Source organism: Netta rufina (genome assembly GCF_964035555.1).
Source record: "Netta rufina genome assembly, chromosome: 4".
Taxonomy (NCBI): Eukaryota; Metazoa; Chordata; class Aves; order Anseriformes; family Anatidae; genus Netta; species Netta rufina.
The window spans coordinates 32,153,646-32,169,599 of record NC_140127.1 but is presented as its reverse complement, the minus strand read 5'-3'; the positions used below and the strand labels follow the sequence as shown (position 1 = coordinate 32,169,599).

The window sequence follows — 15,954 nt, the reverse complement described above, 5'->3', positions numbered from 1 at the left end:
AGCTTTGTGCTTAGTAAAGGTTACATTAAAAAAAAAAAAAAAAAGAACAAAACAAAAAACAACAAGAACAAACTAACTCTGAGTGACCCAAGTAAGCTTTGGCTATGTGCACCTCTTGTATTGCAGTGTTATATATTTGTCTTTGTAAGTTAAAGGGCAAAACTTCTTTGGTATTTTTCCAAAGAATAATCGTATCTGGGAAATTTTCATATCGACATGTTTTGGTGTGATTTGTTTGGATGCTTTTTGTACATTGCCTATTCTTATAAAGTGAATAATTTCTTTCTCTTTTTTCCCCCCTTTAGATTACTGGGGTTACCCAGAGCTAAAATGCTGCATGCCTACAACCCTAGTAGAGATAGAGAAGTTGTGGTGAATTCAGTGTTTACAGCTACTAGACAGTTTCATGTGTCTCCTGTTCATAACCGGGTGAGTGTTGATGTACTTTTGGAAACTATGTAATGGCCAAGTGCCAAGCCTTCATGCTTCCTTTGGCCTAAACTTTTCATTCTGTGTTTTCTCTTCGTGCTTTTTCTTAGGACCTCCAACTTCTTTCTGTTTTTGCTAGCACTTTTTGCTCGTTTTTACTTAGATTGGTAAGGGAGAAGACATCCAAAACCTACAGTAGGAAATGTGTTTTACAGTAACTCAGAAAGAAAAGATTTTTTCAGTGTTAAATTGGCTGTTTAAATCTCATTCTCTTATATGCAGCATTATGCAGTCATCCACAGGCATGTGGGTGTTTACAGCCTTGAATTTTCAGTCTTTTCAATGGTCTTGCATATTCAACCAAAAAAAAAAAAATACTGAAATGTTTTATGCATTTTGTGTTGCAATTATGAGCATAATTGCCATAGGATCTAAGACCATTATTTTAACTCAGATTTTTTTATGATGTATAACAATATAACACATGTTAAGAATGAGTCACTGGGATCTGAGTTTGATGAAGCCCAGATTTTACCCTCTGCTGATGTGCAAAACATTTTATTATGCTTTTGTCTGGTGTTGTATTTTTATTTTTTTTCCCCACCATGCCTGAATGGATATTACTGTGCAGACAAACTGTATTGCTCTCTTGGTTAGACGGGCCTGTTTGGTTAGAATTGTTTTGCCCAAGTTTGGCTTTGACTCATGTAGCAATGTGTCACAGAGGTGATTGACTTGCTTTGTGGTAAGTATCTATGTGCGGGGAAGAGTTTTAAAGGATGTGGAGGCAGTTAGTTCTGCACAATGAACTTGTGCAAAAAGGAACATTGATGAGGCCTGAGCTAGCTGAGAAATTCCAGCCATAATACAGCAAGTTGCTGCGTGCTCTGTTCTTCTGCATTCCAAGAGATAAGAGTTATGGACAGGTGAAACTTCGTAGGGCTGAGTTTTTGCTAGTGGGATCTGTGGATACAGAAGTACACGTGGAAGTGTCTGTGGGTGAATGGTGGGTGTTGTGATTAACTGCACTGAGCAAGCAAGCTTCTTTGTGGTCTCTGTAGGTGATTCCAGCGATGGGAAAAATTTCATTCAGAGTGCTTTTTCTGCCAACAGAAGAAGGCAATATTGAAAGCTCATTATTTATAAATACCTCATCTCATGGAGTACTTTCATATCAGGTAAGTTTGCTTATTTTTGGTTTGCGTTTTGGATTTGTTTTTTAAAAGTGCAATTCATGCATTTCGAACGTAATGTTCATTGAATTCCTGATACAAGTCAAGTGGAATAACATTGTACAGTTCATCCCTATTACCAGATTTTGCTGATCTCATGATCCCTCGTACTTGTATACCATTAAAATAACTACTGCTAGGGGGACTATTTGTGGTAGTTAAAGTAAGTGTGTGTTTGTACATAGCATATCGATCATGGTCCTGTCAGTACTGGGTGGCTCCGTGTAATATTGTTGTCTAGAATGCACTGTGCTGGAATTTGTTTGTCGTGAAAAACATATGTGAAACGTGAAAGTGGAAGTTATAGGTTTTACATTGAAGCCATCTGTTGTCTGATTACCTAGGGAATTCAAGTGAGTCTTAAGTTATTTGATTTTTATAAGGAATGTTACGCGTTTCAAGTTCTTCACTTTCACTAAGTTGTAGAAGAAAAATCGAAACCTGAATTTAGTGATTTAAAAACAATGTCAGCTTTAATCAACCGTCCAGCTCCTTCATTCTCATACTTTGATGCTGTGCTGGAAAACAGACCTTGAAATGAAGCATAGTTAACTTCAGTGAAATACAGGTTTTGGAATACAAATATTGCCATTGTCTAGCACGTACTAGGGGTAATGCCAAATTTTGTGGGAACTTTTCATCAAAGATAGGGGAACATGGCATTATAGAGTGTTTGACCTTTTCTTTTTGCATCTATCCCCTCTTTGCATTCACTCCTGACCCCTTGCTTTTTGTTACCCAGTCAGCTCAACCAGGGCCTTTTGTGAACAAGTTGCAGGGAAGCAGTTGTCAGTGTCACCAGAAAATTGGTTTGTCTTCTGTTGGACTGCTGCTGGAATTGGTAGCACACTGTTACTCACGGACAGTTTACCAGGCATCTGTAACAGAGGAAGTGACTGTCCATGATTTCAGCCTGCATTAGGTTTAAGAGCTTCAAAATTGGGCATAACTGTAGTGGCTGATGCACAGCTACAGCGCTCTTGAGAGCCCAAAAGCCTTGAAATACGCTTGTTTCTAATGTGTTTATGCGAGGAGTATGTATGGCAGATCCTCCCAAATGGAGGATTACCACTGTTACAGGAAAATGTATTTGTAACAGTCTCCATTTAAAAAATAAAAAAAAATTCCCCATATTCCCTTTGATTGGATATTTTCTATCCAATGCCTGAGGGTCTGCAGTGAATACTGTGTTATTCTATTAATTTAAAACATGTTTTTTCTTCTGTTTTAAAGATCTATTTTCATACAAGTAAGTGAAAAACCTCAATGTGTTTTTCTTGAGAGAAAGAATAAAATCATCAGAGGTTATCTTGCATCTCATTGTCTTTAATCTTGGCAGAGTGGAAAATATAAATGCAGTAAAAAAAAACAAAACAAAACTTGCAAATCTTGAGTGCTCTGAAAATTGCAGGCTTTAAAAACCGAAGTGATCAAAAATATTTTATTTAATTTTGAAGTCAAAGCCATTGATTTCAGTATGCCCTCAGGCTAGAAATACAGTTTTCCAGAGATTACCGCACAGTCAAATGGTGACCGTAACGCTGTGATGTGGCCATTAGCCTCCTGTTTTACTTAGTAGCCTGTTGACAACAAAGACTACATGGTATGTGTAAGTACTGCATGTAGTTTTTTAAAAACAGTTCTGCTTTACTCCATCATTTGTGAAGACAATTTGAAAGATAATGCCTCTTGTTCACTTGCATTAAGAAAAGGTTTAATAACTAGCTTAGTTAAAAGGTTAAAAATGGTTAAAATATGGGTTATTGCCAGCTTCCAAATATTTAGTATATCCAGATACTTCTATTGTAATTGCCTGAAGAACAGCAAGAGTTTAAATGCTTTTTAATGAGAGACCCTGATACTCTGCTGATAAGTAAATGTGATAGTGAATGAGTGAAGATGCTAACATGCTACTTTTGTGTATATTTACTCTGCTCAGTGGAACTCATTTTAATATGTATATTATCTTTAAAATAATTTTTAAAAACCAGTCTGTTCCTTGGGATTCTTATTAGTAAAATATTTTTCTGTATTACTCTGATAACTGATATATTGTATGTTGATATAATGACTTTATTTTTTTTAACAAAAGGTTTTTGGAGTGGGAACTTTGACGTCTGCTCCAGAAGAACCTAGAATGCAGCTAGCAAACGCCTATTTACTGCTTCCGCATATTCAAAACATCCAGGCATCGCAAACAGTGGTACAGTATGCATTTCAAACAGTAGTGAGACATGAATCTGCTTAGACATAAAAGATTTTTGTCCTCAGGTTGTTGGGATACAAGGAATGTTAACAGAAAATCCAAGTACCAGTGACTGCGGGAGAGGGGTTACAAGATACAGGGGTATCGTGGTGAGCTGGTGTCCTGGCTTTAATGAGACAAAAGCCTTTGGCCTTAAGGCTACTTCCACTTGTTCTTGAGTGTTGCTTCTGTGCTGTGCTGTTCTCAGTTGTGCCAACAAAACTATCTGTGTGCCCTTGCTCTGAACCAGAGTGGAGAACTGATATGTCTTGAAAATAAATGAATCCACTTACAGGGTCGGGGGGGGGAGAGTGGCTTTAGAGGGGCTGTGTGTGTTTTTGTTTGTTTTTCCCCACCCATTTTATTTCAAACTTGTTCCCCATGCCAGGTCAGAGCTGTGATACATACAGTTTGTCACTGAATTATAAAGTGTGGCGTGCTGCATGGGTGAGAAGTGCTGAGAGTCAGGCTGGTGTATCCCCTTCTACCTCTGTCAATGCTGAAGACATCAGCTTTGTTTACCTCAGCTTGACTAAAGTAGGGAACTGTGAAGAATACAGCAAGGTGGATTTACAAGGCATAACTATTTAAATTGGAAGAGAAGCTTTAACAGTTTCCTAGGTTTAGGTGCAGTTGCAGGTATTTTCGTAGTCATCCAGGCTGTGTAGTACTGGAAAATTGATCTTTTATTATTTCCTTCATATTTTTTATGGATAAAACCTTTTGTATAATACATGTATTTAGTTTTGTTAAATGTATTTTAGAATATTATACAACATAACAATTTAATCTTGTATCTAAACATAACCTGCAATGATTGCCTTCATGATGCCTTCTTCTGTTTCTTCTACCTGAGAGAAATTCTCACCTTAGATCTCATTTTTAAGTCTGCTTTCTGTATGTTAGATGTCTTACCTCTCCCCAAGGATATCTCACAATTTCCTTGTCTTTCCTTCTTTTCCCCAGTAACAGTCTTTCCTGTATACATACTTGCATGTATGCTTGTGGGTGTGTGTAGGCAGACAATTGTGAAGCAACCAAAAATCTTTAGGTTTAGTAATTTGTGGTGGAGGGAAGGAAGATGCTATTTATGACGTGTTGTTCTGCATCTTCTCAACTAGCTTGATGGATTATCATCAGGTACCATGTGAGGATTGAAAGGAGACTCTGCTGTTCATTCAGTTCTATCTGAATGCCTGAGTTAGACAAGTTGTGGGGAGTGTTTGATGTCTGTGTTATTATATGGTGAGGAACATTTTCCTCTGCTTTATTTCTCTACAGTACAAGCTTGAGGTGGTTTGGCAGTGGAGGATGGTACCAGCTGGCACCCTTCTTCTCTCAGTACATGAGATGTGAGAGGGTATTGGCTCAGTTCTCCTAGCTCTGGGTGTAATTTTTCAGTGCCTGGCTATAACTGGGGAATTAGTCTCCAGTTCACTGTGTTACCAGTCTGGACGCAAGTGCTGCAGCAATGGCGCAGTCTCCTCGGCTGTTGAAGGTGGTAGGTGAGATCTGAGGACTGAAGTGGAGCTTGTGGCTCAAGTTTGGGTCCCTTCTTGCTGTTTTAAAGATAGCTATCTGCTCCAGTAGTGTCTCTTTCAGTTTACCCCACTAATGGTCTGATCTGGATCCCAAAGAAGCTGGTGTGATTCTTTGTCCAGTTTATATCATAGGCTTAGAAGCTATGTGAGGAAGAGGTCTATGACGTTTGAGTGACTACACACACACAAACTTAAGGACACATAAACACTAAACAATGGAGTTTTTTAGTGAAAAAACATTCAAAACAAACCACCCATACCTACCTAATCACTCATTTACTTCTGAAGTTTGTTTTTAACTGAAGTGAAATACTAATCTAAGTTCAGGGTAGCATAAGCCTCACTTGGATATGCTAAAGATATCCTTGCCTTTAAAGTCTATTGACACTGCTTGGAAACCTGTGAGAAAGGTCAGTGAGGTCTCCATGGCTTGTGTCTTTTCCCCCCATCTACTAGATCTTCTTTTAAAGATGGATGTGTTTAAGCTGCTTGCTAATACTGAAAGTGGCATCATCCATCGTTGTCAAGGCTGGAAAGGTAAAATCTTCATCTAATCCAGTGGTGATGAGTAAAAAGGCTTCCCATGACTGCTGGATGTATTGTCACCATAACTCAAACACCTGTTCTTACTACTCTGCAGTCAAAACCTACATCTGACTTCCAGTCTGAATATTTCTGTGTTGCCAGTTTCTATTTGTTTGTTATGATGCACACTCAGTTTAGGAAACTGCTCATGCTTCTGACACTTAAACCCAGAATGATTTGTAGGTGGCATCACATTTTTCAGCCTTCTTTTTGCTAAGCTGAGCAATCCAAGCTCTTTAGTATCCTTTCCACTGATGGGCTGGCCATTTCTTAACCAATCTGACAATGCCTTTCTGCAGCTTTTCCAGTTAGTAACAACTTCTTTTGAAGATGAGTGGTCAGAATTGTGCATAGGGGTATGGATTAAGTTTCCCCTCTTTCGAGGGAAGACAAGCCTCCATGCTGCACTGAGTTTGTGGGTTTTAATTGTTCTGAACTCAGCGAAGATACCCAGGCTTTTCTGTTATTCCCCCATATTTTTAACCAGAAGCTCTTGTGGTTAATTAGGATGAAAAAGAAAGACAAAGTTGCTGCGTCTGCTGTTGAATTTCACCTTCTTTCAGCTGCTTCTTTCAAAGTTTCAGCTTGTGGAGGGTTCATAATCAGCACGCTCTGGCTATGGTCCTGGATCCTGGTATTTCTGGCTCAGGAGTTGGGAGGAAGCGAGCTGTATCCAACGCTGAATTCATAGTGTGTCCACATGGCCGTTCAGCAGCAACTAGTTACCGCTAAGCCGTGGCAGATGGCGGAGCACATGTAGGTCATCTTTGTTTATCCAGCTTCTGGATACAGCCTCTGCTCCAGTTGCCTGTTGTGGGGCGTTGGTTAATATTTGCGTGGCACTTAGCAGGCAGCTACATCGGTGCCTCGTTGTGTTCAAAACACTGTGCAAACAGGCTGGAAATGTCAATGGAGGAGTGAGCTGCAGGGAGGGATGTGTTATCACAGGAGACACAGGCATCGCTCTCCTGGCTTCCCAAGACTCCTTAAGTTATGTTCTGTGCAGGTGAACAGAAGCGACAGAAGCAAATTTGTGCAGTGTGTTGTTAGGGTGTGGAGCGGGACTGTGGTAGGATAGTAGAGTTTTCTCAGTGTGCCATCCTGATAACTGCCTGCAGAAAGCTGATGAAACTCTGCTGAATCATTGTTACAAGAGCAGCTTATTAACAGTTCTTCACTTATAACAGAGGCATGGCTCTTCAGGACTGTCCTGGAAGGAAACTTTAATGTATCAACGTTCAGAAAGAAGGGGAAGCTGGTTCTGTGTTTGTTCGTTTCAGATTATAATACGGTCAGGCTCCAGGAAGTGGTTTGAACTCTATAGGTCCTGATATTAATGCAAGAATATCTCTGAAGATCTTGTGTAGAGCCGTGTCTGGCTGACAGGGTATCTGGGGCAGAATGAGGAATCCTTCCCCTAAAAGCAGCCTCAGTTCGGCAGTTGTGTGGTGGTTGTTGAGGTGGCCTGTGCCAGCGGGCCTGTTGAGGCTCTCTCTCTTTTGATGGGTTAATTATTTCCTGAGTCACTGCCAACTGTTCTGTCCCCCAACAAGAATCCTCGACCTTCTCCAGCTGAATGGCACTCCTGGCACATCAGATGGTTGAATGTATTTATTTTTCTAAAGAGGCATCTGTCCCTCTCTGGTTTTTAATTGAAGAACATGCCAAAATTTCACCTGAGTGGCGTCCACCAGAGTTGTCCATACAGTTCCTGCAGGGTTTGTGGGTGCTGTGTGTGTGCAGGTATGTATACAAAACAGAGGCACCATCTAACTTTCTGGTGACCAGAGGAGCAGCAGTGGTTGTGTTTGTTATGCAGTGCTTTTTCTAACTTTTCCCATTGTAATTTGCCTCTGGTGTGAACGTGCACTGTGAAATTCAGCACTCTGCTGATTCCTGTGTGGTGTTGCTCACAGTATAAATGAGATGCTTCCACCCCTGGAAGAGTGAACGTGGTCATGGGCTTGTTGTCTGGGAAATTCAGCTTGCCATCTTCTTCCCAGTTTCTTTATTTGTCTTTATGGTTAATGCAGCCATCCTACCAGTGTTTTGAGACAGTAGGCACAATAGTTGTGCATCTGTCTGGCTCAGATAAATGAAAACCCTTTTCCTTTTCTGAAGATAACCTTTACAAAGAGAAATAAAGAATTGCAATAGAAAGCAGGTCAACACTGAATACACCCCAGTAATGTGTCTCTCACTGTGCGTTATATTAGCAGCTTCAGTCTTTAAGGTAATAGCAGATTCTTGTGTAGGCCTATTACAGGTCAAGAAGAGAAGTTCAAATAAAACTTTGGAAAAACATGATTTAACTGAATTTTTATGGGGCTAGGGGTCTGCCATGGCATTGAATAAGTGTTAACACCTCTTTGTTTATCGCCATGAAAATTATAGTGTTTTTTCTGAAACCACTGAGAAGGGAATTTTAAGTAACAAGGTTTATTTGATAAAAAAGCGATCCCCAAAGTTGCTGTTCATCTCTGACTGCCATGTTAAAACTCCATTAGCAATTGTGGCTGTGAGATGTCGGTAAGCGGTGCATGTTTTGGAGCCAAATGTTTTTTACTGCTTGCAAAACTGATGAGGACAACAGAATTTGCAGGAAGAAGAGAGCTGGTTGGGGTTTGTACACCTCCAGCAAGCTGTGCTGGAAGCATGTGCCTGTGTTTTGGTGCTGCTAATATAACCTTTGCAGAGGTTGGATCGCCCCCTTGTGTGAAGCCGAAGTCATTTCAGTATGAAATCCAATTGGACTAAGACTTCTGACTTTGCATTGGCTTCCTTTGGGCTGTACTTTTCTAAAATCATACCCCAGCATATAAATGAAATGTGATAAACCTCTCTGTTCAGATGCACCCTGCTCCCTTCTGTCTGTCCCATGGAGGTATGAAGTAGGCTGTTAGATACTTTAAAACCTTTTACTCAGTTCTGCCTCCCAGCATCAAATTATTTAAATTCTTTAAAAGAAATTGCATTGACACCTTCAAAAACTTGCACCTGCAGACACCCTGTTCTGATTTAGTTGGGTATCAAAAGACAAACTGAGTGGGGTTCCACATCAGTCTCAAAGTCATCAGGTAATTTTGCTGTAGTTAAGTTACAAGTAGAGTGACAGAACTCTCATAATTTTTTTTTTTTTTTTTATAATTATTACCTAGAATTAACATATACTGGTTAAGCAGTATGTGCAGTTAAGTTGGCAGTTCAGATTCCCAAACAGCTTTCATGAACTATGCTTGGCTTTGGTGCTGTAGCCCCACTAGGTTTATGAATAATTTACAAGCTGGCACAATCACCGCCTTTTCCCTTTCCAATCAATAAAAAGGTGAAGCAAGCATTTTCTGTCTGTCCATTTTGGCATGAAACCTACATATAAGACCATATCCAAGAGGCATTACATTCTTGGCTTAGCAACTGTATTTCAGTATACAACTGACAGAGGAAATATACAGAAAATAAGAAAAGAAGCTTTTGTATTAAGCAAAAAGGCTGTGTTGGGTACAGTTTATTGTCTTATGAAAGTTTATAAGGTTTTCTTGTGTTGATACTGTATAAATATTTAGTAATCATGTATAATAATAGTTTGATAAGTAGATAATAATGGAGTTCATTTCTTGAGAACTGGAGTTTGCTGACCTACAGTACAGAATATATATATTTTTTTTTACAACTTTCTTACATTGCTGTGTCATGTATGTGTGGAGACAGTCTTACTATCTATAAACTGTGGTGTGTGAATCAGATTTCTATGGTAACATCTTTTGAAGCAATCTGCTTGACATTTTCTTCACTTTTCTTTCTTATAGGCAGAAACTATGAATGCCAGTCTCTTACGTGTTCACCTTGAATGCAGTTTACCTAATGATGCATATCAGCAAATTAAGGTATGTTTTATTATGTGATGTCTACTTAAGTTGTCTAATTTTAATTCATGTTTAGAGGGATGCTTTCCAGAGTTTTACAATCTTTAGCAACATTGCAGTTTCAGATGTCTCAGTTTAAAAAAAGAGTTATGATTTTTAACTGCAATTCTATAAAACTGTAGCTTATGGTATAAATGAAATGTTACACACACCGCACTATTACCATTAGGAGAAGGTGAAATGGTAAAAATAAATAAATAAATAAATAAATACCCTTCCCTTCCTCCAAAACTCCTATCCAGCTATGCATTGTAATGCATGTTATATCATTTAAATAAAGTATTAGAACAATATATTAGTAATAGTTTAGATTCTTGGAATTTTCTTTCTCCAGAAACGTTTTCACAAATTTTTGGTTCGTACTGGCGAAAGAGCAATGAAATGAGAGTCTGAAGTCTGGACTGCCTGAGTTGTGTTGCCAAAAGGCTTTGAAACAGGGCTTTGATGTTCAGCGGAGCTGATGAGGGGCGAATCCTTTTGCAGAAAAGCCCCCTCCAAAGTGCTGAGCAAGGACTTAAAGCACTAGATTTCCTACTCCTGGGCAGTGCCAGCAGAATATCATCTTCTCCTTTGTCTTCAAAAGAGTTTACGCAGTAAATAAGTAATGGTTCACAGTGATGCTGGCACTCAATCAGGTATTTTGTTGGATCAGATCTATAGGTTGGAGCTGTGGTCTGCAGCATCTTTCTTTCATCAAGTATGACTAGGTCAAAACTTCATAGCTATTTTTCTGTACGTTACAGATCATAGTGATCCCGTACCGTTTTATTCCCATATTTGACTCTTGCATTGCATGGTAAACAAGGCTAGGCTTGAGATGCATCTGGAAGTTTAAGATCACATGTAGTATAGCTGCCCACTCACTGATACAAGCTTCCCAAAAGCACATCACCCCAATGCTTGAGTCTCTACAGCAGCATCCTTTGTGCTTCTGGTAGCTTATTGCAAGTACTGAGCGTTTCTTTGATGCAGTAGGAGGGAACCAACATCCACAGATGCTTCCCCTCCTGTTACATCTCATTGTGGAGCTTCAGAGTAACTGAAGGTGTTTGCTGCCCCTTCACTAGAGCACTTCTTATGTGTCAGGTGTGGAAGTCTTCTCTTCTGCCTCCAAAGTAGTCCCTGTGGTAAAGCAGCAGAGTCTGAGTTTAGTGACCTTTCACTGTGTGATGCAGGACAAATTTGTTACTCGTTGTTGATTGTCTAGTTTTGTTTTGCTTGTTGCGTTTAATTTTTTGCAAAATGGTGTCTGTGTCTTTGTAGTTGCTAAGACTCAGCTGTCTTAACAGCAGCCACTACTTAGCAAGGAAATAAAATCCTATTTGTATTTATCTGAAGTATTCTAGCCAGACGACAGTGTTTTCTATTAAGAATTGTACATGTATGTTTGTTTTTTTAAAATTACTTCAGTGAGAAATGGAGACAAAAAACACAGGATTTGGAAAAATTAACTATAAACAGACCAGTGAACATGAACTGTCTTCCTACCATTAAGACACATGCATCAGTCTGTTTATGGCACATTTTATTGAAGGCAGAGGATTTAACAAAGGAAACTGTTTTGCAGTCCCTGAGGTGAGACTGACTGAGACAGTTTATAAATTTGCATTCTTTCAAGGTTCAGTGTCCTTTTTAGTTGTTTTTCGTCTTTGTTTCTGCTGTGCTGTCTGTATCTGCACTGTCTTTGGTTTCTGCTGAGAATTTTAGCAGAGGTCCTAATTACTTCTGTTTATCAGCACTTGCGTGCTGAAGACCTTGTCTGTTAGATAATGCCTTTGATTAACTTCTCAAGATACCTTACTGTAATGATTTTTTTTTCCATTTCCTCCCCCACCACACACACACTGTATCCCCTTGTCTCGCTCCAGAGTTGCTGTTTTATGTCCGATGACCCAATGCTGCTAGAAATGAGCTTAACGGTAAGAATGGAAAATGCCCAACAAGATTTTGTGGAGCACAGACAATACTTACTGGAGAATCTTTTTGTAGTTTATGTAGCAATGGAAAAAACGAAGACCTCAGGTAAGTCCTAAATACCACTGTTAATTGTAATAGAAATTGGTTTTATACATATGTTATAATTTGGTGTGCTAAATTGAATCAATTTCAGTGACACTATAAAGTTTTTGCAAATAAGGGAGAACAATCAGTTAAATACAGCTTGTCAGCCAATTGCTTATGGCAGAGCTGCTCTAAGTGCAGTCCTCTTTATAAAGGTAACAATTGGTAACTAAGTCTTCATAAGCTTCATTGCTGTTTTCCCTGTGCTAACATATCTGCTTAAATGGTATGAAAAGATATCGTAGTCCTTTGATTTCTACAACTGTGTGCCTAGTTTCCCAGGAATTAAATTAGTCATAATAGGACTGTGAAGGCAGAATGGTTTGTACAGTACTCAGAATAGTGGATATTGTGGAAAGTGGGGTAATGAGGTAATACAGATGTGTGCATCATTTGTTCTTCTAAGCTAAAATGCCACAGGCAAAACAATCAACTCCTTACAGTTTCTTTATGCTACGTTTATTGGGTGAACAAATCTTCTAAATCCAAGGGGTTTTAAATTATTTATAGAGCTTTGCGGTCTGTTTGGTTAGGTTTTTTAGACATTTCTGCCAGTTCTACTTTCTGAAGAAGAAAGGACTTCCTAAGAGTCCACATTCAAATAGTAATTTTTATTGCTAATAAAAAGAGCATGATTGTTTTGTCTTTTGAGAAGTTCAGGTAAAGGTCCAGTCACAAAACACTGTATGCCATTCCCCTGTGCCTGTCCTATGATGTGATATTTACTCAATTGAAACTGAAATACCCACTGTAAACCTATTTTCCCTGCCCATGGGATGCCAATACTTGGTGTTGAATTGTGGATGTACATTTATTCTGGTGCTGGCAGAGAATTGTTCACATCTGTCATGTCAAGGGTGTTCGCTGTTGACACTTTTGATGGGTAAAGTGCTGGAGGTATGTTTTTAAGGCTGTTCTCTGCTAAATGTAATGCAGTTATGAATGTTCATTGGATTAAAGGTTGATCATGTAATCCCTTTGGACTCGCTCACAGTGGGAAGTTCCACTTCTTGCTCCATGAGTACCAGTTCTGTGCCATATCAAAACAGCAGCGTTTGCTTGCTTGCCTTCCATTTGTGTAATTAAGCACGGTCTTGAGGGGAAGGTGTAACAAAATGGAATGTGATGCTGTGTTAATCTCTTTGCTCAACACGCATTAGAGTGGGACAAGCAAGTAGGAAGGGACTGCATGGGGGAACTTGCCAGCTGGAAAGGTAGTAGATGAGTGTGGGCTTTAAATCTCACAGCTGTGGGTATATGGAGCATCTGCATCAACATCTTGAACCCTCTTTAGGAAGGTGGCATCTCCAGTCGTGCTCTCAGGCAGCTGAACAAAGCACACTCATTCACAGAAATTTTACCTGGTAAACTGGGAGAATGATGCACTGTTAGCCTCTACTTACTTACTTCAGGTACAAGCAAGGGCAAGAGCTCAGGTCTCCTTCCTTCACTGAAGTGTTACGACCACCCTGATGTAATAGCCATGTCTTGTCTGTCCCGTGGCTCTTCTTTTGGTCCTCCAGATCTTTGTAGCGTCCAGTGACTGGGAGTGTAGCTTCAGCAGGGACAAAGGGTGGTAATCAAATCCACCTTATCTGCAGGTGAAAGCTGGCTTATATCCATGTCTTGTTGCTAAGGTCAGAAAATTACTACGATAGTTGGTGATTAAGCACCAAAGGTGTAAGGCACCAAGTCTAGCTTTGCGTTGTCTCCTGAGAATGCCTGTGGTTCAGAGCAGGTGATCAAGGCTCTTCTATAGCTGTGTGCTTACACAGGCTTTTTTTTTTTTTTTTTTGTATTTAACTGGACTGTCACGTGCTATTGATGCTTTGGCCCCTTAAAAATTTGTAGCAACATCAGCCACCCATCCTTCCTTCAGCTGAGCTTCTTGTCTCCCTGCCTGTAGGAAAGAGGAGTTGTTCCATCCTGGATTTAGGAGATAATGAAGGAAGATATCTTGTTGATGCTTGCCTTCATACTTAAGGCCAAAAATCTTAAGTGGATTTCTGCTCCTTTATGAAGTGGTTTGAGAGGATTTCCAGCCTCAGATGCGCATATCTCCTCATTTTTACAAGCGCAGCTGTTGCACAGAAAGCTTTTTAAATTTAAATTTTGATTGCTTCTCATATGAGTGTCTGGCTCAGCAAGAGTGCTTCAATCCTTGGTGAGCTTACCTCGATTTTCATTCTTTTGAACAGGTGATTCCACTGTAGATATGTACATCTTGCATTCTGGGAACAGCCACGTGCATATACAGGTAAGTATGGGCTTATAGGAAGCCATATTTTAGGCTGTTGAATTTGATTAGGGAACTAACTAACCCACTGGCTTACTCTCTAATTTCAGATGGGATTTTGCTGGTGGCAAATGTTACATGTCTGTACTTCTACATTGTACCCAGACATCTTAATATATCTTTTAGAGTTGTACTTCCATCGATGGATTTTTTTTAAGACGTAGGAGCTGCTATCTTTGAATAAAAAATCCATGGGTTTATTTAGAAGTTGTGAGAAAATTGCAGATATTGGCTTGCAAATGTGACGAGAAGATACACTAATATGAGAAGTACAATAATAATGATGGTAGTGCTACAAGGATCATCTTTCCTTGTCTTCATGCAGGAAATACGACAGTTGTCTCAAAATGGCAGATCACCTGTGGAGTTTGAGCCAGTACTGCTGTCTTCATCATCTACTAACTTTACAAAAGTTGCTTCTATTTCTTGTAAAGGTACAGCATGCATATACTTATTATAATCAAACCCTGTCTAATCATCTATACAATGGTAGCTTTTTTCAGCAAACAGATCTTGAAAAATCTCAGAAAAAAATTAGGAATTTTTTGAAGAGGAGGATGAATTCTTTCTGTTAATTATTTCCATCATTTTTGTGTATATATGCTTCTTTTTACGCTGATCTAAGGCTCTAAGCCATATATTTTTCTAAAAGAAGAAAGCATATACTGAAATTGTTAGCTGATTTTAAAATAAGCATAATTATTGAATATGCTTTTTCAACATCCTTTTATAATTTGTGGTTATTTTTCTGTTTCCAATATATTTTCTAAAAGGCTATTGTGCTTGGGTGGTCATTTTCTATGACATTTCTTGGCAAGATCATTGAAGAGGCTTGCCCGAGACCAGGCATGTTTGTGGAAGAGCAAAGATTAAAATTTAGGCATTGCTGACTCCAACTTGTTTCCTGTTCTGTCCACTAGACTGCAGTGCATAGACTTAAATGTTTCTGAAACAGGCTGCTTTCGTAATGACATGGGCACTTGTTTTTCCTCAAAAAGGCAAGTAAGGAGAAAGAAAGGAACTATGTTAAGTGGTGTATTTTTTCAGAACGCTTTCTTTTATTGAAAGGAGGCAGCATCTTCTGATAAATAAGAATGCTGTGTCGATGACACGTGGTTAAAGTTGGTGACGTTGCTCTCAGCAGTCTTGTGTGTGGTCTGTACTATGAAAATGTTTAGCATTCATAAATTCTTCTTAAATCAAGGTTTCAAACCTCTGAAAATTAGGACACTAGCAATAGATGCTTTCTTTGTGCACCTGTGTGAGAAGTGGAACACAAATGTTCCCCATAGTAGCATTATTTGGGATCCTCACATGGAAATCATTGCTTTTGTTCTTCTGGCTAATGATGTATTCTCCTCTGTGTCTGGTCTTATCCAGCTGCATCCTGTGACAGTGAAAGCCCTTACTCTGATGACAAGAACAACAACCTACTGGAAGGCACTACAACACTAAAAGCCTGTCTTTCTTGTCCTGTGATGGAAGGGTATGTTAATGGTAGATTTTTATTTAACATTTGTTGATACTACAAGAATATTGTAACCTACTCAAAGAAACAAAGTTAGCTTGCTTCATCATGGAGCAATTCTAAGGATGGTGAAGAGGCTTCTTCCTGTTGTTGTGTCATTTGCCAAAGCAGAAC

The 15,954-nt window shown here is 39.2% G+C and overlaps 1 protein-coding gene across 7 annotated transcripts in view; it reads left to right on the top strand.

The window, feature by feature from the left end:
* The window catches only part of TMEM131L (transmembrane 131 like), a gene marked incomplete at its 5' end in the record, with an annotated part of 77,715 nt that overhangs the window by 33,698 nt on the left and 28,063 nt on the right, over positions 1-15,954 (top strand). For 3 of the 7 annotated variants that reach the window (XM_084285625.1, XM_084285626.1, XM_084285624.1), the window contains 8 exons: positions 306-429; positions 1,491-1,607; positions 3,754-3,864; positions 9,839-9,916; positions 11,824-11,977; positions 14,215-14,273; positions 14,638-14,746; positions 15,693-15,798. In XM_084285625.1, the coding sequence (XP_084141751.1) occupies positions 306-429; positions 1,491-1,607; positions 3,754-3,864; positions 9,839-9,916; positions 11,824-11,977; positions 14,215-14,273; positions 14,638-14,746; positions 15,693-15,798 (858 nt within the window). Of the gene's footprint in view, positions 1-305; positions 430-1,490; positions 1,608-3,233; positions 3,265-3,753; positions 3,865-3,947; positions 4,017-7,657; positions 7,776-9,838; positions 9,917-11,424; positions 11,531-11,823; positions 11,978-12,845; positions 12,914-14,214; positions 14,274-14,637; positions 14,747-15,692; positions 15,799-15,954 lie in introns of those variants that run through there. The other 4 variants (XM_084285627.1, XM_084285628.1, XM_084285629.1 and 1 more) reach the window with 4 other exon arrangements.